At 42.1% G+C, this 27,799-nt stretch overlaps 2 protein-coding genes across 2 annotated transcripts; both read right to left on the reverse strand.

Annotated features, from left to right (window-relative positions):
• Positions 1 to 8,332: 8,332 nt before the first annotated feature.
• LOC131878723 (trithorax group protein osa-like) lies at positions 8,333 to 27,799 on the reverse strand (the record flags this gene model as incomplete). Its single annotated transcript, XM_059224823.1, is given in 4 exon segments — positions 8,333 to 9,290; positions 10,687 to 10,738; positions 19,068 to 19,328; positions 26,249 to 27,799. Coding segments are annotated over 4 exon segments (2,251 nt in total), but the record flags the coding sequence as incomplete, so codon positions are not given.
• Positions 11,264 to 15,504, reverse strand: LOC131878724 (uncharacterized). Its single transcript, XM_059224824.1, has 2 exons — positions 14,662 to 15,504; positions 11,264 to 12,031 (listed from the first exon to the last, which is right to left on the reverse strand). The coding sequence occupies exons 1-2, from the start codon at positions 14,955 to 14,957 to the stop codon at positions 11,932 to 11,934; spliced, it is 396 nt and encodes a 131-aa protein (XP_059080807.1). The 5' UTR covers positions 14,958 to 15,504; the 3' UTR covers positions 11,264 to 11,931.

The raw sequence follows: 27,799 nt of genomic DNA on the forward strand, positions 1-27,799 counted from the left end.
GCTCTGGAGACTGGATGATTGAATTCGTTCAAACTTGATTTCATTGAAGATCTATCAGCAAAATTCGGCGCTCAGACGAAATCAAATTGGCTAACGAGGCCAAAAAAAATGACAGACTAGCCACGACCTTCGTTTGACCCTTTGGTCATACCTTGGGTAGTGACTAGATGGAATGACCTTGAGATCCCTGTGCGTCAAACCATCAGTATACAGCACAGAGAGACCCATGTATGTATTCTCATGGCCTATGTTTATCTAGATGTCCTTCCATATAAAACGCAGTACAAATCATGCCAGTTGACCGTCCAGATTCGTACTTCGAAATGTTCAGGAGGTGGGTGTTCAGTTCACGTCTACACTCTACAGTCCATACCTTCAATGCACGAAATAGTGTACTGCCCCGTGGATTGCAGGATGAGCACTATCACGTGTGAGACAACGTTTTACGTTTGTACTTTGTGTACTTCTTTTCCTGTATGTTTGCAGTGCAGTTCTATCCACATTCCTGGCTTTCCTTTTGCTCCTACTACTGTAAATATACGCATACAGTATACTACAGACCACTGGCGACGTTTTGTCGGGATCTTGTCCCAACTCCCAAAGAAGTATGGGATGGGTACATTTGGGTCGAATATCACTTTTTCTCTATGCACAGCAGAAGACAAAGCTTTGTACGTGGCAAGATTTGTTCTTGAGTGGAGCTCGAAAATGGCCATCGCAGTTGAGAAATTTGGTCAGGCATTTTCTAATTGGGAACCGAAATATCTATGCTAGAAAATAGGGTTGCAGAGTGAATGACATTTATGCGTTATTTTTGATAGCTGGAATTGGATGTTTTACATCTTTCGTCTTGAGAGCGCTAAACAAGTTTACCTCAATTATTGACACCATATTTAAGGTCTGATGTTTGTTTTGTTTTGAATTGTTTTTTATTGATGTGTTCGAAATGCTGATAGTATTTTTTTCAAATACGCTTCATATCACCCTTAAACTAATCATGCAGTTCAAGAGCAGTCGATACCCTGTGAAAATTTACTTTTATTGGGTGAACATGTAGTGAGTTGTAAGATTGTTTGCAAAACGTCCAAGCCCCATAAAAATCTGTTTGTGAGCAAAACGCACGTTCTTGTGGCTCAGATTAATGAAGAAGCTTTGGTGAAGAAAATAAATTAATGAATGTCTTCAGACTGGAAGGCCTGAAAGTGACAGACTAGCGTCACTGCGTTTTTTGGCTGTCAAACTGGAATAAAACTCTTTCCAAAACAACATTAATCACTTCCCACGTTACTTAGAATGTTGTTAGGAAACTTTCAAGACTTTTGAAGATGTTTCTTGATGTCAGGAAAATGAAGAGAAATAATTTCTGTTTTATCAAAAAAGTCAGTTGTCGCTCAATAAAGTACAATATGCCACTTCAAACCAATTTGAAGGCAACAACTAATAAAAAATATAACCTATCAATACCATGTTGAAGTTGAACGTCAAAACCGCCCACAAAATACGCTGAAAGCCTTTTGGCGATTGATAAATAACCTATTCGATACATTATCAATCTTATGCATTCAGATAAATTATTTTTGTTGCCTAGATACGATGTATTTTTCCTTAAATGATAAAAATAGGCTACTTCGATGTAATTGAAAATGCATTTTTTTAAACAATGTTCCATGAATGTGCTCAACATACCTGGTTAAGTATTTTTCAGCAATTTTATGAACATCAATGCCAATTTGTAGGGCACTCTTGTACTTGCTTGCACCAAGCTTTTACTTATGCTATATAAACCTAACTACAAAACAGGACGTTGCAAATTTTTTGAACATGCAATGATGTAGCATTTGTAAGAGACATTCATAATTATATTTCCAAAATCTTTCATTTCAGTGTATTTTAATTGACTTACAAGCCATTTTTCATACAAAGCAACAAAAAAATTCACATGAATACATGAGATGGAATATCCATTTGAAAGGTTAATGAAATATTGTCAAAAAACCGCCAGGACAAGCCGCCACGGACAGTTTTGCTGAAAATTGGACATTCATTTTATAATGGATAAGTAGTCGCTTCATATTCTTATGCCTCTGATATTTCTACAGAAAGTGCAACGAACACATAAAGTATGTTTTAAGTGACATAGTATACCATTTTGAGCGGCAGCTTGCGTTTTAACATGTCAAACAATCCTCTTGATTTGTTAAGATAAAAAAGCATAATTGAGAAGTCCTTAGAGCATAGTATTTTGAAGGGTAATGCTTCAATGGGATTGACAAAGCTCTAGTCTTTGGCTCATTTTCAAGAGGTCAACAAGATATGGCCAGAACAAAGTTTGATACGGGTTTTATCCCAAGAACTTCACAAGAACCTTGAGGTCTTACGAATATTCATTAAAAATAATGAGTAATTAGTAATCAGTAGACCAGGAACCCAGCATGGGACAAAATCAGAAATATTTATTGTATATCAAACATTTGTAAAAATGTGATCCAATGAGAAGCAATCTCGCAATATATTTTTTAACTTTCATTAACCGATTAGAATCAAACGTCTTTTTTGTTCGTACCCAAAGGAGACTTGATTTCAAAGATATGCCTGGTTTTAGGATTGATTTCTAAGAGACCCAAAGGCACTTATCCGTCATACTGATTGCGTCATCTACGATTAGTAGTTCAATTTGGCCAAGTTGGACTGTTTTGTCTGATTTGTTCAGTAAAACAGGCTTATTATGTAAGCACATTCAAACGCATCCGATCAACTCAGAAATTGAGAGTTTTTTCCTCGTTTGGAGACACTTTTTTGAAATCTTGAAGAGATCAAGCATTTTTGAAACTGATTGAAAAGCAATTGGTCAAAAAAATTGGTGGGAAACTAGAGGTAAGAAACAAATCGATTGTCATGAAACAAATCAACCATTTTAGAAGCTCGTGTTTTGATAGTTCTTTTTTGATCAAACATACGGATTCTCCTGAAATAATGATCTATGGGAATTACGCAGTCCTCCTTGTGACGACTGTTGTCCTTTTTTTGGCCCATTTTTCCTTGTGAACAATAGCAGCGCGTGAGATATATTCCATTTTCGTTCTAAAACGCTTAAAGATACTTGATGATTTAAAGTAGAATCATTAATCCTTCTAGAATAAAAGCAACACCAACTGAAACTCTTTCATAAATATCTTAACGAGGGGCTTAATTAGTTTTCCTTTATCTAGATGTCAACCCTTAAAAGTACTGCCAAGTAGGGTCTCCTACATTTAGAGCAAAAGGACAACCTAGCACAAACAATAGAGTCCAAGCATGGCCTTTTTTCGAGGACTTCTTTACCGCTACTGGGAATGGAATCCCAGCAAATTCAAAATGTAGAGAACTGATATGTACTGTATGTGTAATCACGGACTTCTAGAGATATGGACTGCAAACGGAAGCAAAAATATCCTATCTCCTAAACTGCTCATCTTATTCCAAATAAGTACTTCATACGACCTCAAGAGCTTGTTGAATACACAAACTCAGCCAAGTTTGAGCCTAAACCTATGCTTAGGGAACTCAGGAAACGTGTTCAAAGTTATGTGGTAAACACTACATAAAATTTGAATTTTCGGCCTGCTCTTGGTCAGCTACATAAGCTTTTGACGACATAACTTTGAAACGATCGACTTTGCATGTAAATTATATAAAATTGACCTACCGTCTATTGAAGGGATCTACGTTTCTTATTTTATTACTCTAATTCGAAAAGTGGCTCAGAGTGGCTATGACCAAGAGCAGGGCGATTTGCCGGGAAGCTCGTTTGCAGTACAAATTTCTAGAAGTCCGTGGTGTAATATACTGAAGCAAATTGCACAATGAAGGAGCCCAAGAAAGAAGAGAGATGGACTTTAGAGTTCTAACTAGCACGGATCAAGAACTCCTCCAAGCGCCTCCTTGATCTTGAGTTCTTCTTGCCTGAATTCACGAGGGCTTGAAGGTGCTCGCAAAACACACATTTACGGTCGCAATAATTGACCCTAAATCCTGGGTTGGGACAAAGCTCATGAATGCCTTTGAAAACGCGCTGTTTTAGATACCTTTCGTACCTTCTCTGAACAGTGTACAGTCCCTACTTTTTTAGTCTCTCCCAATAGGGCATTTCAAGTGAAGGAAATTCAAGGAAAAATGTGGTCTGGCACCCTGGTTTTGGGCATTTTGTGGAGGGAGAACTACGACAAACATTACAGTCAACTCTCAACATCCACCCATGGAATTTTCCATAATCAAGTGATTTTGAGTGAGGTGTGTTATAAACCCCAACAAAATGAACATGTTTGGTGCAGCTTGGTTAACGCACTATCAAAGTTGCTTAATAACACAATGCTATTTGCTTAGACAAGCAAGTAAAATGAAATAAATGCTAAAATTTAGTGCATACACAGTGCAATTTGGATGGGCATGTTGTCTTTGATTTTATTCCATGGAACAACGTCAGTTGTTCATGAATGCGCTCACTTGATTCCTATTGAAAATATTCATACATACCTCAACAACTTCAGATAAAGCCATTTATTGTGTAAAACAGCCATTCAAAAGCAAACCAAATAAATTGCAATTTCATATCGGAGAATAATGAAATTAGGGGTCGGAAAAAAGTTACATTTTTAAATCAATTCAATAATAATTCGCAAATTTGGGAGAGTAGAAGAGGGGTGGGGAGGGGCAAATGGAACATTGAAATTGAAGCAACCCGTGAGAGTTGCTCTTTTATTTGACAAGCCTGGAATGTGGAGGGCTCAAAAGTGTTTTAATCCCTTTCAATCACCACAATTGATCCTACGATCCAGTTGAAGACAAAGATCATGGATACTTGTAAATGTTTATTGTAGAAGATACCATTTTTATCTCCTTTGAATAATGTATAGTCCCAATCTTCTCAGTTTGTCCCAATACAGTAGCTCTTCCATTCCCTCTTTGTTCCTGCTTGCCTTATTTGACAAAAGCTTAAGCTTTTTCTGAAAATGCAACAAGTTTCACATTGTCTTTTTACGTGTCTTTTTGCATTGAAACAAGCTCATATCTTTGCCTGGAAGATAAAATAATTTCGTGCTTTGAAAAGAAATTTGCAGTGATTATTTGGGTCTCAAAAAGAATTTTTTTCCGAGCCCTGGTAATAATTCTAGAAATATTTAGGAGTATATATATTGTCACGGTTAATCGGCTCAGCTTCGCCAATCGACATGTCTAGGCCTCAGACAAATCAATGGTGGATTATGAAAAGATGGATTAATTGAATAATGGCTAATAGGTTCCCATAAAGTTTGATTTCAGAAAAAAAGCTAATTAGGCCAACCTAAAAGATGCAAAATACCGAAAAAAATTGACATCCAGGGACATGTTGCCAAGCTTGCTAAAACCATTTACAACTGCAATAAACTATGAGATATTTTCTTTCCAAGTTCTAGCAATAAAACAAAGGAGGTAAGATATTTTGAAATAATTCTTGACAAAATCCTGTTCGCTTCTTCGAAATATTTGCCGCAATAAAATTCCTAAATACCAGGATTCGAGGTGCCCATAATGATCGTGATGTATTAAAATTTCTTCCTTTTAAACAAAACTCAGTGCATGAGCAGCAAAGAAAGTGTTTCTTACGAAGTTGGATTTAATGGTTACTATCTTTTTTGTATTTGGGGTGAACTTCAACCGACTAGCAAAGCTAGTCATCACATAATATGTATATAGGTCCGATAGGCAATGTCATGGTCCGAATCAGATTGGTTCTCCATCTGTGGGAGTGGTTAGCTTCTAAAAGTTTCCTTAAGGGTTACTTTGATCTCCTCAACACAAGGAAAACCAAGCGGAACTGATGGAACCTTTTTTTCCATTCCAGTAACTTTTCTTTTACAAGGACCGGTTTTCAGCAGTATCAAGTTCCCCGGCAGGCAGAGGAAATCAAACGCCACCATCAAAAATCTTATTTCATGGCGTTGTGTTCACAGTAGCCTGAATCTAAGTTCCAGTCACTCGTGAAGAAAATATGGGTTCTCTAACGTCAAATTTGGCTTTGTGTGGTTTCAAGAGAAATTCATAAAGTGAATGCATAATAGTCGAAATTGGGTTTTAAAATTGCTAAATAAAAATATCCCCTGAAACCAGTTATCAGGACGAAAAAAATACTTTTTTAACGGCGTCATTTTCTCCTGAAAAAAGCTTAAACAATTATATACATATATATACTATATATAATTTAAGTCGACATTGTAAGTTTCATTTTACTCCATGGCATGAACATCTAGACTTGGCCTAGCTGTCTTGACTAGTTAAACTTTTTAAAACTTTTTTAACCTCATGATAAGAAAATGATGTCCCTATAACAAAAGTCAATTTCTGGCTCAAATCTGCCAGGCCTACCATACTTCTCTGCAATTTCAGTTTGTAATACCCAACCCTTACAAAGTGGAAGAAATCTGAATTGGGAAAGCATTGATCAAAAATAAAGTTTGTCCTTTCCACAAAAGGTCGATTCTGCATCTTTTTTCAAAAATCTCTTGACCTTCATTATGGAATAGCCCTTTTCATTCTCCTCTCCCTCCTCCCAAACAAACGGAGAAATGCAAGAGTACGCTCTAAGATGATTTACTTTAACAAGGTATTTTTCGTTGATTAACTTATTGCTGATCTATTCTAACACCATAAATACACCACCAACCCTTCTGAAAGACCTTTCAAATCCTATAAGGTTGAAATTACGAACACTTTATACACCCAAATAGTGATAAACAGAGAGCTATATATGGTACATTTGCAGCATAACAGCTGGTTTTAATCGTCATTTTTTTCCCATTAAATCGTGCTAAAAAAGCCAAATGGAAAGTTTAGAAAAAGTAACACTTTTAAGGTTAGTCACCAAAAGCTTTTGAAACTGTGCTTTTCCTACTACTATTTGTTGGAATTGATGAGTACCAAAGTGTTGACACGTTGTCAATCATGCAGCACACAACCTCTTGTTAAATGATGATTTACATGTCATAATTGTTCGGAATTTTACCCATAGCGCTTTTGAAACGTCTCCCAGAATAGTTGATGGCTTATTCATTTTGTGACAGTATTTAGGCAATACATTGCTCAGAAAATAATCTCTTGATAAAGTCGGCATCTTAGAGCGTGTTCTTTAGCTTCACGTTTGTTTGTCCACACCTTGACGAAGCAGAGGTCGCTTTCTCCGCTCAATGGAAAGGGCTATAGCCCTGTGTCAACAAAACTAGTGCCCTAATCAGAAAGAGCAGCAGACCAACCAACCAACGATTTACTTTTGTCTAGACTTTTTTCTGGTCTACAATGAATGGACCGACGAATGCGCTTACAAGCGCTCCCAATGCTGTGTATGGAAAATGATGTGTCAGTTGCATCTATGAAAGAGTTAGGCTTAATTTTTTAGATATATTTGAAGGTTCTAAAGACTCTTTCCGAATTTCATTTCATTCTGCCCTCTTTTGTATTGTATTGTAAAGACCACCCAAATCATCAAATCTGATGTGTATAGGGTGTTGGTTTGGAAGAAGGTTAATAGGGAGAATATGTAAAGAGAGACGCAAGAAACACGCCCAAAACACTACCTCTTAAGACGTAGAAAATGGTTTAGCCGACATAACGTACGATAACGTTTTTCAAACTGAAATGTACGACCATTGTGAATTTAAGATAAACGTTGTTACATAGCCTAAAAAGTGAATTTATATTTTAAATTTTTATCCTGTCAAAATTGCGTTCTACAAGTGAACAATTGATCACTAGAAAAGAATTCAAAATGGGAAAGCTTATTTAGCGAGAATAACGTTCTCTAGGCTTGTCTCACTATTCAAACTGTACACTAAAGCTAGAACGAACAAGCCTTTGAATAGAATAGAATAATAACTAGGTCATTGTGGAGTTCATGAATAAAGTCACGCGATTTTCTTGGAGTTTTTTTTCGTTTATTTTCACTATAAATTCTTCCCGCGAAAAATAGACATTGTGTTGCTTGGGGATTGGCTAGCAGCAGAAACACCGTCATTTATGAACAAAATTCATGTTTAGCTCAATCCAGGGAACTGAATTGAAGGGGATCACAATCGACCATTTGGAGTTTTTCAATGAGTCGCTTTTAATTCGCGGTAATTCTCTCGAATGTGACACAGCCTGGCCATGAAGTTAAGCTATATAGAAAATGAAATAGCGTGGTGGTTGTTGTTATTACTACAATCAATATATAAAATGTTGCAATCATTTTCATCGTCTCAAAAATGGTGGGTTCCGAATGTGGTCTCATATTCGTCAATGGTTAAACCCTTCAAATCGATTGAACCCGATATGGTTGTTCCAGTTGTCGTTCATGAATGTGTGAATATATTGCACAATATCAATTGGAAAAAAGACACAATTCGATTCCGCACCCTGTACAGTGTTACACAGGGTGGACCAATCAAAAGAAAAGGGCCAGTCAAACAATGGCATCAAAGGGTGGTGTGGTATGTACAAAAATTGGGACGCCCCAAGGACGTCCTGGCCGATTTTATTCGTAATTGAAATATTGACAAATGAAGTTTCAATTTTTGATCAATTTCGTAAGATGGGGGTGATTGGGGGATGGGATGGATGGGTGATGGATTTTTACAAACCCTGATTGGTCTGCCTTTGCCATGGGTATTCATTAATCTTCCCACTTTCATTTCGGAGTTGCAGTTTTTCGCTCTTGCTTATTTTGACAATTAAGACGAACTGACATGAATGTATGGGGGTTGCTGTAGTAGAAGCGGTAGTAGTACTTGTAGTTGTTCTTGTAATAGTAAGATAAAGTCGTAATGTACTAATATAGAGTAGTAATATAGTGTCGTACTTTGCTGACCTATCCTTAGAGGGGATCAACTCTTGGTATCTAGATCTCATTTGGCGAATCAATTTTGTTGTGCAGTCGGTCCATTATTGATCTGTTGCGGATGGACATGACCGTTGATCATGCCATTGGAAACTACGGCTTGTGGCTGCGGCTGTTGCTGTTGTTGTTGTGGTTGAGGTTGTTGAATAGCAACTGGTTGGGAAGGACCCGCCATGATGTTGTTCATGTTGGCGTTGTTGGCGGCTGGCGGGGGTGCCAAGATCATTTGTGGAGGGGTGGGTGCCAATTGTGGAAGCTGTTGGACGACATCCGACGGGGCGTGGGCTTTGAGGATCTCGTTTTCTGACTGGAGATGGTCGATCTTGGTCTCTAAACCAATGATCTTCTCCTTGAGCTCTTCCACTTCGCTACGCACCGCGTTCATCAAGTGTGATTTAACCAAATCCTGTAAATGGACAATCTATTATTGAGCGGCTATAAATAACCCGACGAGCTTCTCGTCGAGAAAAAAGCTCGTTAGTGAGTTGTTCGAAGGAGAAAAAAACAAAAAGAAGAGCTCTTCAAACATCGGAAGGAGGACAGTATTCCTGAGAGCATTCATCTTGCGATAATGAAGTCTCTCGCAATCATGGTTCTGTCCTCATCTCACATGGTGAAGCCTCGAGATCTTTCCGCAGTCGATCGTTAATAACTTGACCACCAACTCTGTTTTCTTAGTACAGTGTAACGACCACCTGGGTCTTAATGAAGCATGGTGAGCAATGACACTGCCATCAGTATTGCAGGGTTTCCCTTCTCTCTGTAAAACCTGGAAATCCCAGGCTCTTTCTAGAACAATTGCAACACAACCTGCTACTCGGGGAAAAGCCATTTTGAAAATCTTAAGACTATGTGCGCAAAAAATTGCTGACCCCACATCCAGGATCAAGTTCAACTCTTGATAGAAGTCAGAAATTGCCAGGCAGCAATGCATTTGCGAAGTATCTCTTGATGAAATATATCTTGACAAGATAATCGAAGCACTCGAAGAGTGACAAAACATTGAAATGAAGAGCAGTTTTTATTCGGGCATACAATGCGCTATTTTCCGTCTTTCCACTCTATAAGATGAATTGTATATTCATCGTTTGAAATAAGTACTCTTTGTCAAGGTCTGAGGGGTTATTCCTTGCTTAATGATTGGCGTAAAAGTGTGGCTGGGCAATCAACCACCAGAACATCAATATTAAAGAGGCCTAATTATCTAACCAAGCTAAATGATTTCTGTGTTCCCAGTGTTTCTCGGAACTTGGTTAATAATGTCGAGCAATAAAAGGATCAGCATTTTAACTATTTGCTTCGACGTAAGCAATTCAATTGAAGGATGTATGTAGAAATCAGGCCAATCAAAAGATTACAGAAAGCTTTATGGCCTCAGCAAAATTTGATACTCCGAAGTTCCAAGGCTGAGAATGCAGTAAAGCAGAATTCTTGTTATTTGACCCTCTCTCAAGTCTCTCGAAATTTCCATGCTTTCTAATCTGTAACTCCTCGCCATCACATTCTACTTCAAATGAAGTTAAAAGCAACGCGTACTGCAATTGTCCAATGTCAATGCACTCATGATTATCGATATGCACGTTTCATTTGAGGTCATCTGTTTGTCCAGCACGAGAACAGAGATGTGTCATTTATCACACTCGTACCCAAGTTGAGCGACCCCTTTAGCCACGTGGACTTTGACCTAGTCACCCTGTTGGAGTGACCGAGGAGATTTCTCTCCTCTTGTCCATCATGCATGTCAACTTAGCTGGCAAGAAATGGATATTCTAGAACCTGATTATTCACATATTTGTACTTACCATGGCTTGCTCAATCCTGTTGTCAATTGCTCCTTGGCTGTTCCCAGAGGCACTGAAATCATAAAAAAGAGGACCAACATTACAACCAACATCAATGCTTCAATACACGCCACACGTGTTCCAGTTCTATCTGGATCTCTGGATTGAGAACTAGATCTCAAGGGGAGAAACGTGTGTACTTCTGCAGTGGCTTTCCTTTTCTGTCTTGAAAGTAATTGATTTCCGTTTGTACGGTTCATACGTTGGTGGCTGTTTTTGTAGCCCATGGAGACCTTATTCGAAGTGGATGAAGGTAGTTCATGTCATTCATTAGTTTACAATATGGGTTTTTGGGGTAAATGGATTGTAAGTGGACTTTGAAGGATTACTAGTATTGGCTCTAAATATGGTGTGTTCGTTTTTGACAGGATCACGTACAAAGAGGATTGACTAGATTGGCTGGAATACTGCGAGGACCCACGAGACGATTGGTAACTGAACATGGGCATGTAGAAAGGGTTTCCTGCCCCGTATGGGTATCCATATTGAGGATAGAAATCCCCTAGGGAACTCTCACAGTAATCACGGTCGCACTTCAAGTCGTTCTTAGACCAAATCCGCAAGACATCAAAGTTGTTCAAATCCTCGAACTCGGGAGACACTCTGAGGGCCTTGGGCACCATGTCCTCGTGCTGAGGGGACTCGAGCAGCTCTCTCAACTTCGACTCCACTATAACCGATCGCATCCTTTTCATTCCTGACTCTTTGATCACTTTTATCTTGTTCAAGGGTCAATGCGAAACTGAAGCTCCACCAACTCATTCTTCAGGCTTCATTCAGAGCGAGTAAGTTAGCAAGCAGAGCAAGCAAGCCATCTCCGTCTCCTTCCCCTCTCTCTTCTATGTTCTCTGTGCGTTCCCCGCTTTGCCACGGCCGGAACGGGCTCAGTGGGGACTCGTCCATGGCGTTTCGCGTACAGACGGCAGAGACACTAAGCCGATATAGAGAGAGACAGATGAACGTGGCACTCTGGACGAGGAGGAGGAGGCTCTTGCGACGGTTCGGACCCGGTTCGGATTGATGCGAAGGGTCCTCCGTTGCCCTTGGTTAAGCCAGGAAAGTCTAACGCCGATCGGTCCATACAAACAGGTTGGTAGCAGGAATTCTCTTCGTCTACCAACCCGAAAACCAACCCTTATGGCTCCCTACAGACAAGATGTGCGCAACAATTCTGCGATGGAGGAAGACGGGAAGAACAACTAGTGTTCAACCATCTTTCCCCATTGGCCTTTGCGAACCAGTGCATTGGTCAAAGATTTCAATCAACGTATGCGATTGAACGTCCACAGGGGTTCCGGCGAATGTTCTTGAAAATGTAAGTAACTGCAAGTCAAACCATTGGATTTTTTTTCCAAACTAAACCATTTGGTCCAATCCATGACGATGAGTTCGGCAGGGCAAATCAACTTGCCAGCAGTTTAGAAGCTATTGCGTTTGTTTATTAATGAAGCGTTTTTGTATACCATATGATTCTGAATAGGCCCATGTTTACCTTTTCTGCTTGAGAAGACATAAATTCAGTGCCAGAGCAAGCTCCTTCCGACTTAATTGGGATCCCAGAGAAAGTTTACCCATGTTAACACTGTTGTTTAAATAACGAGTTCAAGACGAACTTTTGGTACTTGTGATGCTGACTGGTGAGTGGTACTTGTGATGATAGTACTGTCTTGAATAGAATATTTCAATATCACAGGAGGTACTGGTGGTGAAGGTTCATGATCTAGCTCGCTTGAAAGCCACGCATTGACTAAGGATCAACGTGGAATTCGAGATCATTTCAAGTAGTCAGGACACTAAGGCGTGGAAACTGGCAAGAAAATCTTGGCACATAGCCCAACTTATCCTAGCTTTCTTCAAAGGAAGAAGAAGGACCAGACAAATGTCAGATCGCTAAAATTTACAATAAAATGCGGCCCCACCTCATCTCCAAGACAGTCCAATTATCTGGGCGACGATTTTGAGGCACACTCCGAATTCCGGAGTACGAGATGTCAACCCTCAATCGAGACTGGTCAGAAAAACCTGTTTGTCGGGAACATATGTTAGTTCGATCGATCCGAAATACAGGTAGATAGGTGGCTTAAAAATAGACAAGTCCTTACGAAGTGCAGTGCATCTTCATGGGCACATAACCGGTATTGAACTTTCAGATATGTCAATTACAAAACAGTGACTGCCACAGATTAGATTGTCCAGGGAGAAAGAGAGTCTTTCTTGTTGCGGAATGGAATTCGCTTCGTTTCGGAAATGAGTCTCCCACTAGTGGCAGTTCCTTCAGTCAAAGAATTCCATTTCAGAGACTGGAAAAATCATTTGACCTTCATTATGGAGCCATAACAAAGTCGCAACGTAGGGCTGGCTTACTTTTTCCAAATAGAGATTCCTGGACTAAACGACAAATGAGTGGAGTCTCTTTGCGCAAGAAAGCCAATTTACTACTCAAAGTGTGCACTAGGGATAAGGTGGTCTCCTTTGAGTCTGAAGGTCGTCTTGTTCGCGCAAAATTATTGCGTAGTAAAAAAAAATGAAAAATGCCACATCCATTTCATTCTGCGGTGATTTGGAACGATGAAGAGATATTTATTGGGCAATGCATTCATTCTTGCGCATTAAGACCTCGCTTTTTTGCCCACCGACTATTCGCGTGTTCCAAGTTCCCAAAAAGCTTGTCATCAAAGTCTGAACAAGCCAAGATTGCAGGTGTCAAGCCTTAATCTGATTTCATTCGTTCCGGAACGTGATAAGCATCACATTCTCTAAAAAACATAAGGAACATCGACGAAATTCAGGATTTTCAAATACTTTCAAAGCTACAAAAATTTGTACTCAAGTAAAGAGTACAATTGAAAAGATAAAAGCAAGAAAGAAACAGATGGTGATAAACCCACCAGTAAAAGTGACTTTTTTTTCAAGATAGGAAAAGGAGGTGGGTGGCAACAAACCAAAGGAATATTATATCGTTTTAAAACCATGTCAGAAACACAAATATTTGAATCAATTGCTCTCTGATATCTTCAACGCTCTTTAATGAGGTCATTTTCTCTACACAAACAAATCATCAATATTAATGAAAGCAGGAGTACACAGTAACAAATTACATCTCACACTTCATATTTTGTGAACATTTTCTGTCATTGTTTTTCTCGGAAGTGTTCTATTGCGAATGATGTCAGCTATCCCAGCCTTTTGTGGTAGCTCAAGGAACATTTCAGGTCCATTTTTTTGCTCATTTCGAGCGTCATCAGAAAAGGTGGAACTATTCACGAAACGGTCTCGGGCGGAGAGAACATCCTTGTCATTTCCTGACAAAGAATGACAAAGCTTGCCCAATGAAGGCAACTCGAGGGCAAATGAATTGAAAGCTTTTGAACTGTCAGAACCCTAGGGAGATGGGCTTGGAAGTACTTCCTTTCCGATTGAAGGATAATGGCTTCATTTCCATTTTATTGCAAGACGCTTCTTTGGAGACAAGTTTCTTGGTATTCAAAATTGATTCATTTTTAAAAAGGCAATTGCTGGAGAACAGGAAGGTTCAGCCCAATGACATTAAAATAAAAATCAAATGTAAGATAGCTGACTATTAATTTAGCCTGTGTGTCGGTCTTCAGCAAAACTTTATTTGCAATGACCTAAATATCTTGCATTACTACTACAGGTGTAAGTGACGGGTGTTCATAAAAAGATTGAGCAATGAGTTGAAGAGGCAAACGTTCGTTTTACTGGATGAAGACGTTCAAGGTCTGCTAAATCATCCACAAGATCAAGACACCAGAGAGTAGAAGCCATAGTAGCAAACTTATCGACAATAAGAAAAAAATGCGTCCATATGAATGGGAGAGATTCAAACTGACGTCGATTTGACTATGTAAAGAAGTGGATCGTTGAGTTCGAAAATCTAACGACCATAGTACCTCAGGATCTATGAAGCAAACTCACCTCATGAAGGTCTTTAGAAATTCGTAAATTGACACAACAAGCGAATCCTTGGAGCTCTCGTAACCGCAGAATGTTTTGGGCACGGAGAAAATCGAACCTTGCCCCAATTGGCTATACGTCACTTTGGCACTGAGAGGTGGAGAATGGCTCGACGAGGACGATGAGTAGGCTAGCTCATAGTCTGAACCTGTCGAAACCACTGGGAGATGACTCGGGAGCTGGTTCAAGAAGCTACTAGGCTGACTGCTGGGTTCCACGTTCAATCGAGCTTCGTGTTCAAGGTTGGGTTCAAGCATTGTGGTCCTAGACTAAGAATCTCTTGAAAATAACTCTTGGACATGGGTTGTCCATGTACGTATGTGGAATATGTGTGGTTGTCTTCAGGTATTCGGTGTCACCAGGATAAACAAAAGGACCATTCATGGGAGAAGCGTGTTCCGTCTTCCTGTTCCATTCAGGCTTTGGAAGCTACTGTTCCGTTGCTCGACCGACCTCGCTCGCTGGGTGGAGAGTTCTCGATGGTACTCGCAGAAACGGTGCTCGGTTCTGCGCTCCTTGTCCTCAAGAGAAAGCCATCTAAAAGCCCTTCTCATCGAAAAGCTGTCAGGAACACGGGCCTTCTTCTTCAGTGGGAACTCACGAGTTTCCGAGAGTTGCCAAGCAGACTAGGACAATGAGTCTCGGGCCTGTCCACCCTCTGATGACGAGGACGGGGGAGCCCGTTGCTAAGTTAGTAGAACAGTCCTACTTTTCTGGGAACGGGGTGGTGAGTGTTATTGTGCTTGGCAGGGTGGACCAGGCACTCCAGCTGAGACAGAGAGAGAGGCCTCTTTTTTGTAGTTCTGGAGCTTCCTCTTCTTGGATGGAGTTGAGAGTGAGTCAGCGAGGCTGTTGAGAAAGTAGCGTCATTCGACCTCTACCAAGTTCAATGCTCGAGGATCGTTCCGTGCCCGACAAGGATAAATGGGGCTTCTCTCCTTTTGACTTGGCCCAGCCATTGGGTCTTTCAAGATCAAGGTTTTCACTTCCTCGTCTGGGAGAAATGGGCCTCCCTTCCCTCGGAGGCCTGGAACAGGATTGTGTACTCGCAAACTTTGGCTCGAGTCCCAGATTTCTCAAACATCAATCAGCATAAAGAGCAAATAGCCGACGAGCAGCAACCATGGCAAGAAGGCAAACAAGAAGAGATCCATTTGATAGGGGCACCTCTTTACACTCGATCAAAGTGTTAAAAACATCCGCACTCACTAGTCGGAAATGAGGGACGGACAACCACTAGATTAAACAATAAAAAAATCACTTCATATCCTTATCAGGACAGCCTCATTACATACGGCGTTGCTAACAAACACTCCTCAGAAAGCACGGCTTGCTCGTTTTCACTATTGGAGTGAGTCAAGTAAGTCCAAATTTGCGCAAAGTGTGTTGTTATCTCTTCGCTTCTACAACAAGATATTTTCCAGACAGTCAGACGCATCACTCTGCTTGAACGATGGCCGTGAAGAGAAGTACGGAAATCGTTAAAAAAGGCGCTCACACTCAACACCAACAACGACACTCAACGCTCGACTGAACTCATGGAAGCGATCATTTCCCTATGCTATCATTGTGCATTGCCTGGCATCAGGGTCGCCAAGGCATTCTACGAGAATATAGGTCCCTCTTTGTCTTTGCACCACCATGGTTTCATTTATAAGAGCGATTCATTACATCGAGGTTGACCTCAATAACAGAAAAATCAATCAACTGAAGAAACACAAATCAATCTCGAACCACAACCATAATTGCATCGGCACACCTAAGCAAATTCGGTTGAACCAATTTCGGGAAAAGAATCGGACAGTCTGTAGGCGATCATGTGTTGCGCCCGTTGCGCCCATCGAAAGACCGGCCGGTATCCAAAAAAGTCACCTGAGTTGGTATCATGTACCAATTCCCCTACAAACACACCCAAGAGTTACTACCCCCTCTTCTTGGCAGCATTCCCATAGATTTGGAGGGCATGGCGTGGTTCGCTCCAATCGGGTCACTCTACCTTGCTCTTTGAGGCGTTCAAGGTACGCAAGACAGACGGGAGTCCAAATTTTGGTATACATTCAACCCTAGTCAAGGCAAGCCAGTTACAGTTGGACGACAAAATGTTCATCCACGTAGTCCAAGTGTGGAGGGTGACACCATTACCTCCGATATCTTCCATGTCCCTTGGTCGTATAATGAGGTCTACTTAAAATGAGCAAACAGGCTCCGACGTGCACAATATTGACACATTCATATCCATTACTTGACTTGGGCAAACACGACCAACATGGAGTTCCGAGGATCTTTGAGGGATTATCATGTTCCTTCTCCACACAAAAGAGATGGATGGCTGTCATTTTTAGGCCAAAAGAGCGTGGCCTTTTCACCGGCAGAGCACAACCAAAAAGCCTGGCTGACAATCCTAATCACAGTCTATTTCTGTACGTGGATAAGGCATCATTCACTTCCTTGGGAAACCTAAGAGCAATCGTACAATTAGATATGGTAATCTATCCGTAGCTTGACTTAAGTCGAGCCTCGGTCCAGGTTACGTACCACAAAAGCGCATTTGTACGTTTCCCCTGAAGATTATCTGCTCAAATGAACCTCTCTTGTGCTCGCGAAAAAAACAGATTTAAAATCGTACAATGGACATGGAACGACTTATTGTGGCGAAAGTCTCTCCAAAGGGCAAATTACAAAGTTAAACAAAGCAAAAACTTCAATATCGTCCCTTGGCAACACGATGCAACTAGCATCATCGGGCAAACACGCCTCAATCACATGAACGGAAATTTAGGGAAAAAAGCAATGTGTGGCTAGAGATTACGAAAAGCCGAACTAAACCGCAGGTCATGCTCAAAGTACGCCCGTCCACAGTCTGACTGCATGATCGCTAGTACGGGACACTTTCCCTCCCAACAACAAATTCCGGGTTGAACTAGATCAACGTTAAAAGGAAAGCAATTTCAGACCGCAAATCCACATGGGAGCGAGGGACGATCGATCAGAGCATACTTCCTTTGGAGAGTTGGAACCCCGGAGTTTGCGAGAGAAAAAAGAAAGGTCTGCCAGACAAAGTGCGTATGTAGTAACAGTAGCCTTGAGATCTCAGGCCTCTAGGCCTTTCGGGATGGAAGAAGCTCCAGCGACGCCATCTTGACCTAGTTTTGTTGTAGGAGGCTGAGGCTGATACATATTTGTTCGAAAGTTCAAGCTTTTGGTAGCCAAATACAAAGAGGATATGTCTAAAACATTTGCCATTGATTGAGGGTTCTCATTGGGTGATCGATAGTACTTTGTAGAGTATTGTTTGAGTTTTGGTGTTTTGTATGATTTACATTGCCGTGATGTATCACTTGATCTTGCCTTCTTTTACGGTTTGGTCAGAAATGATATACTGGATGTAGGGACCAAGCAAAATAAGATTTTACAAAGATACCCTGCATAAACATGTTGAAAGCTTGGAAACCCTGACACTTGCCAGTAACCATATTAAGTCGTGGATTTCATGTATGTCTTCTCTTCTGATTACTTTGGATTTCTCAAATACCGTTACGACACGATGGAATCCTTACAAATTTGAATCAATTACGGAAAGATCCGATCTTAAAATATCCATGATTCTCAAATCTTCAGATCTCAGAGCCCGGAAACAACCTTTGAAAGCAGTGGTCAGGAGGTCCAAAGAAAACAAAAACAAGTGAACATTCCATTATCCTGATTCACCTGGCATTTCACAAATGCGAAACTCTCCCCAGAGACCAGTCCATTCCATTGCCTGGCCCCGGGTATTCAAATACATCACTAGGGACTATCATTTTCAATGGCACAAACTTCAGTTCCTGCTTTGTGAGAGTAATCGTCTTCCCGCCCTACAACTACGTAGAGAACGAACGCGGCATACGTCCTAATCTGGTCATTTTTCTTGCCTCGGTTCTCTCTCTTTCTCTCGCTGGCAGTGGGCCTGAAGACGGATAACGAAGATGAGGCCCAACTTTCTAGGCCTTAAACGTTTGTACTCTTGTCTCTGAGAAGATTGCAGCTACTGAGTCCCAGATTGCACCAAGATATGTAAAACATTAACATCATGTATGTGTACGTTTGAGCCCGGGATTTGGCAGAACACCACAAAAGGGAACACGTGAAAGAGTCACTTTGTCTAGCATCTTGACAATGGTCCAAAACGGACAAAATATTCGACAGATGTTTTAGGCTCTGTCTTGAAGCATCACCTTGGCAACTAAAATCAAGTGTTAATGTTGGAACACTCCTTGGATTGATCTTGTTAATTGAACACTTGTGTTATCAAAAGCACTCTGACTACGATTAGAAGGGACAAAGCCACTCTGCTTGATTCAAGTCGGATGGAACCCGCCAGTTTCTACCTGCATATAGAAGCAAAGAGGGCGGCACCAGATCCAGCAGCTGCCGAAACAACTGAAGGGCCAAATTCAGCTGCCATGGAACTACTACTCTGAGTAACGTGCGGGATCGAGTTCCTTGGCACATTGGGCCATTGGTCTTTCGACGGACTGCGATTGCCCGTGGGTGTGGACGGGGCGGTCACGGTCAATCTGTCAAAGTGTGCCACCTTGCACAAATGACACGCCCCAGCGAAGGTGGACATGCCCACCCGGTGGATGCAACTAGACAAAGAATGGGGACACAAGACACATGAGTACTACTTGCCCAACGTCGTCAGGAGTTGTTCCCAACTCACAATCAGCCACAAAATGAAGGAAGATTTTTTGGTACATACCTGAAATTTAAGGAAGCACAAAAATTTAGAGTTTCGCATCGTTGAAAATTAATGCTAGGGGTGACCTGCTTGAGACAGCCTTTTAAAATTGCCAACTAGAGCGTGGAAATCGAAAGTGCAAATACAGAACCAAGGAGAGGGATTGTTGCAAAATATCGCGAAGGCCGAGCTTAAAAAAAATCTCCAGCTGATAAACGAGATTGCTCTTGAAGTTGGACAACTGCAATCACTCAAAAACAAGAATTCGCAATAGGCAAAGATGTGCCCCCAAATTTGGCATGGATTCTCTTAAGACGAGATGGCACTGATTTCTAGGAACGCTGAAAAGGTCAATGACTAAATGTGTCCTCTAAAAATCTATAGCTAGACAGCGGGGAGATACTGTGACATAGTAAAAGTCTATGTGACGTGTTTCCTGTTTGATGAACTAGCGAGCCTCTTCATTCATTCCACCTAAAACACCAAAACCAAAATAGCGGTCAACAGACTAATCTCTTTTCAGGTAGGTCACCAATTAAGCCACAAGAGAAATATTATCAGGATTAGATGTTTTAACATATAAACTAATCTTAAGTAGATCTAAGCTTGAGTAATATTATGTTCAAGTTTTCTGTGGTCGGAGAAAAACGGATTGTCATGAAGCCGTGACCAGAATTCCAGGACAAAAGCTCTCCCAGACTTTATGGCGTCTCAGAGTCTGTCAAGACTGGAAAGAGGGCAAGGCATGCTATGTCTAAAAATACTCGAGCAACAGTGTTCTCGAGCCTTCATTCGGCGCTTAATGAAAAAAATGATCAGTGCTATAACTTTCGTGCGTAATCGGAAAATGAGTTTTCGAGTGTTGGCCATGGCGTGTTCATATCCATCGCTAAGAGATATGATCAATATAGCCAGCACTATTTACTTTCGTAGAGAATTAATGAATGAAGATTAGTTTGGAATACACCCTAGACAATACATCATCTCTTTAGTTGAGTTACGAATTTAAATTAAAACCTGCCGTGAGTGAAAACTATTTTGGAACCAACAATGTATTTGTATAGAGGAAAATAGACTTTCACGGGAATTTTTCCGCTTTTATCGTCAAAATACTTTCCAATACAGGGCAAGAATGCATGGGCATTTGTTGAATGTGAAATAGGCCGAGCGTGGAATTCGGAGAGCAAGTCCGTTCAATTTCAAAGGTTGCGAGAGTATTGTGAAAGGTTGCGTGAAGTTTGTTTAATATTGCGTGATCTGAGCCTGATCAATCTTTGGTCACGTTCGTGCTCAGGTGGAAGTCGGACGAACGACCACTCAGTGCAATGGATGGTCCCTTGGGAATTGTCGCAAACCGGTTTTTCATGTTCAGGCAATCGAGGGGTTGGTCATCCGATAACCAGTGTCTAGACTTTTGCCGAAGGATGATGCGTCATGTCCAATCGGCATTTCCAAAATTTGGGTACAACTAATCTGTAATGTCCTTCATCCTCAATTTTATGGACTCCTTCCCATACAATTTCGATGATTTGACTCAAATAGTTTTTGGGTGCACTTTTCATGACTCGTTTTTAAACAATTTCAATAACGGTTCTATCAATGTTGTTTATGCCTTAGGCCAACGTGTCTATCAAAACAAAGTTCTTTGGCATTGAAGATATCTATAGGTTATCCATTTGCTTTTAGGCAATTTTTTGAAAAAAATCATTCAATAACCTCTAATGGATCTATTTCTTCTACTTGGTGACCTTATTTCGAGTCAAATTTCAGCCTGGTCAAGAAAGTAGCAATGGTTCTTTTTGGAGCTTAACATTAACACATATGACACATGTAATAACAGTCACGATAAAAACTTCCATTTTCATGAAACATCCTCTATGGTAAAAAAGAAGTAAAATAACACAAGCTCGGCAGTTTGATCTCATAAATGCTTAAATATGATGAATATAAATGCACCAATCACTTCTGAATTAGTCACATTAGTTAGTTTGTTTGTTCGGAGTCAGAAGACAGCTCTCTCGCTCGGCCTGCTATCTGATGATGGGTCTCCCAATTAAGGGATATTCCCGCTGGGTGGCATTTAAGCTGTTAAGGCAGCAACTTATGCTGTAATTTAAATACCGCAAAGAAGCTTGGACTCGACTAGCCTGGGTTCGAACCAGGATTCGCAAATTGGAAAGCGGATGCTCTACCAATACGGTACCGAAGCTAGCCTAGTCATAAAAAGTATTTAGAGAGATCTTTCTAGTAGAAAAATTTTAATTTGTCCCGAAGAAAATGTACATTAAAGTCTCCCGACTTTTAGGTGAAAGGAGAGGGTTCAAGACACTCTAAAAGATTGATGCTTTTGGGATTGGCACCTGACCTTTCGACTGAAATTTATCCACCAAACATTTCCCCTGTTGATTTTGACCAGACCGCAGGCCTAACAAAAACAAGGCCCACGGGGAGAACTTCGCATTTTCAACCTGAGGTGTGTTATAATGAAATCTCCTACTGTACAAAGAGAGGAAAAAAATCTCTACTCAAGAAACAGGCCCACGCTGACAAACGAATTATCTTTCCGTCATTCCTCGTTCCAATTTCCTTACCTATTTGGATCCGACTTAATTTCTTCCCCTCCATATTGAAAAATGTTTCCCATAGCAGGAGTTTGAACTTGCTCAGTTGCTAAGGTGGGCCATTGACCCTGGGAATAGGGCGTGAATCCGAATTCATTGGCAATTTGTGAAGTATATTGCCCTGGCCTAAAGGCTTGAGAGGTGGGGGCTTGGGTCCAGTGGGTCTGCTGAGGCACTTTGTGTTGCAGCTGATGCTGTTGATGCAATTGCTCGGGAGGGCATAACGGACATGGGAAAAAGGTTATCTGGGTCGTGGTCGATGTTGTCGTCGTCGGGTACAGATGAGCAGGCAGCACCTGATGAGATGTGACCACAGCCTTGTCTTGGGCCTGTCTCGAAAGCATGCTTGTACTAGTGACGACAGGACATCGATTTCCGTTTGAATGACAAGTCACGGATGGGCCGAGGTTATCATGACCCGGATACGGGTCAAAAGGTGGATATGGGGCGTGAGATGACGAGTGACCTAATCTCACTGGGCTGACACTCCTCTGTCGCGAGTCGCTTAATCCGCTCTCCGAATTCGTGGGGGAAATGGAGAACTTAACCTGGCTGTCATTCCCTTCCGGACGAAGGTAGTAAGAGGGTGATTTTTCACGGTTTTCCCTCTCATGATACACATCCGATGGTGAAGTATAAATTGAATTAATCAAATCCGGAGGGGGAGCCTGCGGTTGATAAGCGGTTGTAATAGTCGGGGTTGAGGCCCTGGACAAGTTCAATGGTGACAAAGCTCCGTGGAACAGCGACCCACATTGGGACGAAGAAGGTGGCAAGGGCGAATGACATCGACTAACTGTAGGCGGGCTGTAGATGGAGTGAGAAGCAACTAGTTTGGTCAAATCGGGCTGGGAGATCGATATGATCGGGGCCGACCGTGGGTAGTCCAACGGCAAGTTACTAAAGTTTTGAGACGAACTTGTCGAAGGAAACACCATCGAGAAGGGGAGCAACTGAGTTTGACTCAAATTGTGGCTGTAGGTTGATAAGGGAGAAAACGGCATCCGATGTCTGGGAGCAGGCTGACTGGCTGATCGACTTCCTCGGTTACTGGAAGTTGGAGAGAGAGAAGCACCCCGTGGATTCAACGCCCTCGACCTGGCTAGCTGCTTGATCAAAGGCTCTTCTCTGGACATCATCATTGTTGCCGTATTAGCCATGGCAAATGGATTCCCACTAGGAACTAATAAGCATATGACGACACAAGGGTCACAATTACGAATTGGTAAACGATGCGCGCGGACTGTGCACTTTTCTTCTCCCACAATTCTTAAATACTTGAGCGATCCCACGATCCTTGACTCGACAACTCCGCAAAGCTGTCTCGACTGAACAAGGTATTCTCAACGACGGGCAAAAAGTGAACTCGCCTCATCTCCTTCGCGTCTTGTCGTCGGACAGAACCGTCACGTACATTTCGCATTGCACGTCCGTTCGTTTGCGTACGCCCTGAAGCTGGTCCGTTCGGGATTGGTGCTTTTCAGGCCCATTCTTGGCCTGAGCCTCATTGTCTCCTTTCTGTGAATCACTGTTTGTCCTGAACAACACCTCAAACAGGGCCTGAATCTTGGTGCACGGCGAGGACACGTGCACAAGCGACACCAAGTCTAGCAATCGGTTCAATCCCGCGCACCATTTTCAACCCAACCACCACCAACAATGTTCGTTCACCTTGATTGAGCAGGTTCTTATTTAGGTGTTCATACATGAAATGCAAGACTTACGAGTACACACTAGATATCCAAGTTCCACAGTCATGTCTGATTCCACACAAAGGTTTAGGTCGTACAGTAAACAGTTCCTTAAAACAGGCTCCAATGTTGTACTTTAAGCTCCAATCAGTTCGACGACGCTTGAGCTTTTCGAAGTTCAGGCGGTCTAAATTTTAGAGATATTGTATGACTTTTTTTAAACTGGAGCAATATGATTTCATTCAGTTCTCATACATGAGAAACGGGCTCAAACTTCAAACGTCCTCAATTCTCAGCCAAACAAAATGCGTAGATGCCTTTTCTTGCTTGGAAAATTAAGTGCAAATCATTGTGTCTCATGAAATTGGAATAAAACAAGTTCTCAGTTCAAAATAAACATGTTGATGATACCAAATACATGTCTTCTCGGATTACTTTTAAACGCCTCAAACAAACAAAAGATTATAAGATCAAATCTAATAACAATGAACAAACAAGCTCATTTTGGATTAGTATTACTTGGAAATGACGACATCATGAAATTCGAACTAAATCTATGGCCAACATCGTCATTAAGAGGGTAGCTCTCCTTGCCAAAGCTACCGCCATTTTTCACGCATTTTGTTTAGAGTACTTAGGCCTAACTAATTTGCTGTGCTAATGTTTAACGACGAGGGAGGAAGAACAGGTCGAGACGAAATTGCAAGACTGCAGAATCCTTGACTCTGATGATTCAGGAAAATCTAGGCCATGAACTCATGAATTAACTGCCGGTGTGCGGAAACATTCCCATGAGTGCACGGCTCAAAAAGCGAGTAAGCCTCATCAGGAAACTTCTTGGTCCGTTCCTCAAAGAACTTTCCCATGGAAAGTTTGCAACTGGCTAGTGGATGATTCCAGCCAGGTTTTTTTCATCTCGATCCAGGCGCAAACAATGACATGGATCCAGATTTAAACGATTTTCTGGGAATACAAACGAAATGCTTCGTCTGGCAAGTCATGTCACCTCTAACAGAATAGACCGAAAAATGACCATGAACACATGAGACACTGAATATCCACAACTGTGTTCCCCACGTGTCGTGTTGTAGCTCAAAAGAGAGATTCAATAAATAAATAAATGATTTTGGAAGTAGCTCCTCGAAAACTTCGGTGCTTAATTGTGGTCAACTCTAAGGTATTTCAGGAACAGCCCAGTCCACGATCGAACTTGTTGATCGATTGCTTAACTCAAATGCGTTTTATTGCGACAGTGGTTGGAGGGGATTATCATGCAATCATTGCATTGAGCTCGCTCGTATGAACCAAAATCATATCAAGATTGATATGAATGAGTATGAATTAGGTCTCAAAAAAAGCAACACATTTAGATAGAAAGACTTCTCCTTGTTCTCTTGTATGCCCTTGAGCTTAGTGGCCTTGTTGTTGACCACTTGACATGAGACAAAAGAAAGTTGGATTGATTTTTAGCGTCAAACAACTGACTGCGGGCACGATACATTGTTGTTGTATTTGGTGCTAGGGTCAGAGTGACGTACTTAGTCTTCTCAGAGAAGCTAGAAGCAATCACATTGTCCGTTTACAGTTTCCAATTGACAATGTAATGTTTATTAAATTGGTTCTCTCTCTTTTTCTCTATTAGTGTGGTTAGTCTCTAAAAGTTTCCTTCAGAAAGGCCAGGAAGGAGAATTGAACAGGGAACATCCCGGATATGCATACTATCGTGATAATTTGATTGAATGCCGATCTTTTTATTATCTTTTGACCAAAATGTATCTCTCATCGACTCGTTTGTACTGGTAGTGCAACTGGGGTCGAAGCCGGTCATCACATTAACCATGAAAAGTTTTCATGGGCGGTGATACACCTTTTATACACTTTCTCACGTGGTGGGAAACTACACTGAACACTTCACCACGTCTCTTCCAAAATTTAGCTTGTTATTTTTGATTTGTTATCATTTTAGTTCACTATCTTCAAAGTCCGCTATTTTGGGAGGGAAAAGACACTTCGGTAAAAGATTTAATCAAGGTTTGAAGCTGCGCGATTTAATGAAATAAAATGCAGTTTTGAAATTCAAGTCTTTGTACACCATGGCCGATGTGGTCTTTTGTCACAGACCGCAATCTGTATCCTAACAAATCACAAATGACCTGGCTTCTTTTTGAGAGCAAAACGTTCATTTGTATAGCCGATCAATATCGTGTGTTCTAGAATAGTGACATGTTAAGCGAGTCAACTAACGTCAGGAAACAAGGCGTTTCAATATTAAGCACGTTCATCTACAAAGTTGTCCTTCAGTTGCTTCTCAAGCTCTTGCTCATTTTGTTTTCACTACATTATTATTAGTTTCTCGGCGACTCTTTTGACTTACTTTTTTTTACCACTCCCGTGTGTCCATTACTTGGCTCCCCAAAGGTATGCAGAGCAACCGAACAACTTTGAACGTAATGTATGAATACCACGTGAGACTGGGAATGGTGGTCTTGTAGTAATGAATGAATGTCCTGGCTTACCTTTCTCCATCCTCAGCTCCCTCTTCGGGGGTTCCGGAAGGTTGAGTTGAGGAGATTTCCTCCAATCTCTCCACCAACTGGTCATTATCCAGCAGGTCTCCATTGAATTGTTCCAACAAATGAGACCGAGGCGGGTGAGAGAACCCAGGATGATGGTTGGGAACAAAGTTTCCATACTCGTGGTCTACACTTCGAGACTGATGGGGAAGTTGTTGTTGTTGCTGTTGTTGCTGCTGCTGTTGCACATTAGCCATCACAGATGGTTGGCCCGAGCCCGAGGAAGGTACCCCCTGTGGACCCGCTGAAGACCTTGAAGGCTGGCCGTTGCTAGCGCTCTGGGGCGTATATGGCAAGTAATGGTGCTGGGGCGGAGGCGCCCCAGGGTGATTGGGATTGTAGTACAGATGGGGGTGATCAGGCGGTTGTGAGAACATACCAGATTGGCCTTGTTGTTGTTGTTGTTGTTGTTGTTGCTTTTGCTGGGCGGCCAACAACTGTTGATGTTGAGTGGGAAGCAAACTCGCATAGTGTGCCTGACCTGGGAGAGACGGCATGTTGGCATTGGGGTCGTTACCTTCCTTCGCCGGGTGATTAGGTAGGTCTCGATCCTGACCTGATGTCATAGAGGAGACAGTGGTCACAATGCCGGGCCCACCTTGAGTCAGGTTGGCCCCTGTTGAGGCCACCATCATGTACTGAGAGGTGGGTAATGCGTAGGGCGACGGCTGCTTCTGCTGAGCCTGCTGGGTTTGAGGCTGGGGCGGGCCCACTTGACCGACATAAGGCTGACCCGGGATATGTTGAGGGTGGGATGGTGGGGGTTGTTGCGGTGGCTGTGACTGCAATTGCGACTGGCCAGGCATGGTCGGCATTCCACCATTAAGGTTCTTACCCTGGGTTTGGGTGTTGGGCATCAGTTGAGGCTGGGATGTGGGCGGCTGACCGGGCCTGGCTGCACCCGGGGCTGGAAAAACGGGTGTGGGGGCTTGGGGTTTGGGCGTAGGAAGCTTGTTGGCCTGAGCCGAAGGTGTTTGCGAGCCCGCAGGCGGCAGAACCAGCTTTTGCGGCGGGCCATAAGCTCCGTTGGGGCCCATGGAGTGCCGAGCGGAAGCGGGAAGCGATTGTTGTTGTGGCTGCTGGGAGGGTGGGTGATGGTGGTGGTGGGTAGAAGTGGAAGGCATCTTGGTGGACAGCCCATCCCGGCCGGACAGACCATTGGGGTCAATGTGGGCCTCGGAACGGGATGAGGCTAAGCGGCCACTGCTGGAAGCCATGGGATTCTGACGATCGGCAAAGTCTAACCCGGTCCATCGGCCTCGTTGGCTGGGTTCGGGATTCGTGATTTTCACGACCTTAAATCGGTCCTTGGGGCCGTGGGCCGCGTCCGATGAGCCCAGCGCCGTGATGACGTAGGCACGGTTGCGGGTGAGAAAAAAAGCCGTGGAAGGGACGTAAGAGGTCTGACAAGAGGCCCAGAACACCAAGGGAGGCTGCTTATCGCTGGCGTGACCGCCGTGCGACAATTGCGAAATCCGCCGAATCAACTGATGC

Source organism: Tigriopus californicus, chromosome 4 (genome assembly GCF_007210705.1).
Source record: "Tigriopus californicus strain San Diego chromosome 4, Tcal_SD_v2.1, whole genome shotgun sequence".
In the NCBI taxonomy this organism is placed as follows: Eukaryota; Metazoa; Arthropoda; class Copepoda; order Harpacticoida; family Harpacticidae; genus Tigriopus; species Tigriopus californicus.

Bases quoted from the DNA above. Each gene is read 5' to 3' on its own strand.
- LOC131878724 (XM_059224824.1), bottom strand. From the start codon at position 14,957: ATGCTTGAACCCAACCTTGAACACGAAGCTCGATTGAACGTGGAACCC. The intron at 12,032-14,661 runs GTGAGTTTGCTT...TACATTTTCAAG, and splicing joins TTTCTAAAGACCTTCATGAG to AACATTCGCCGGAACCCCTG.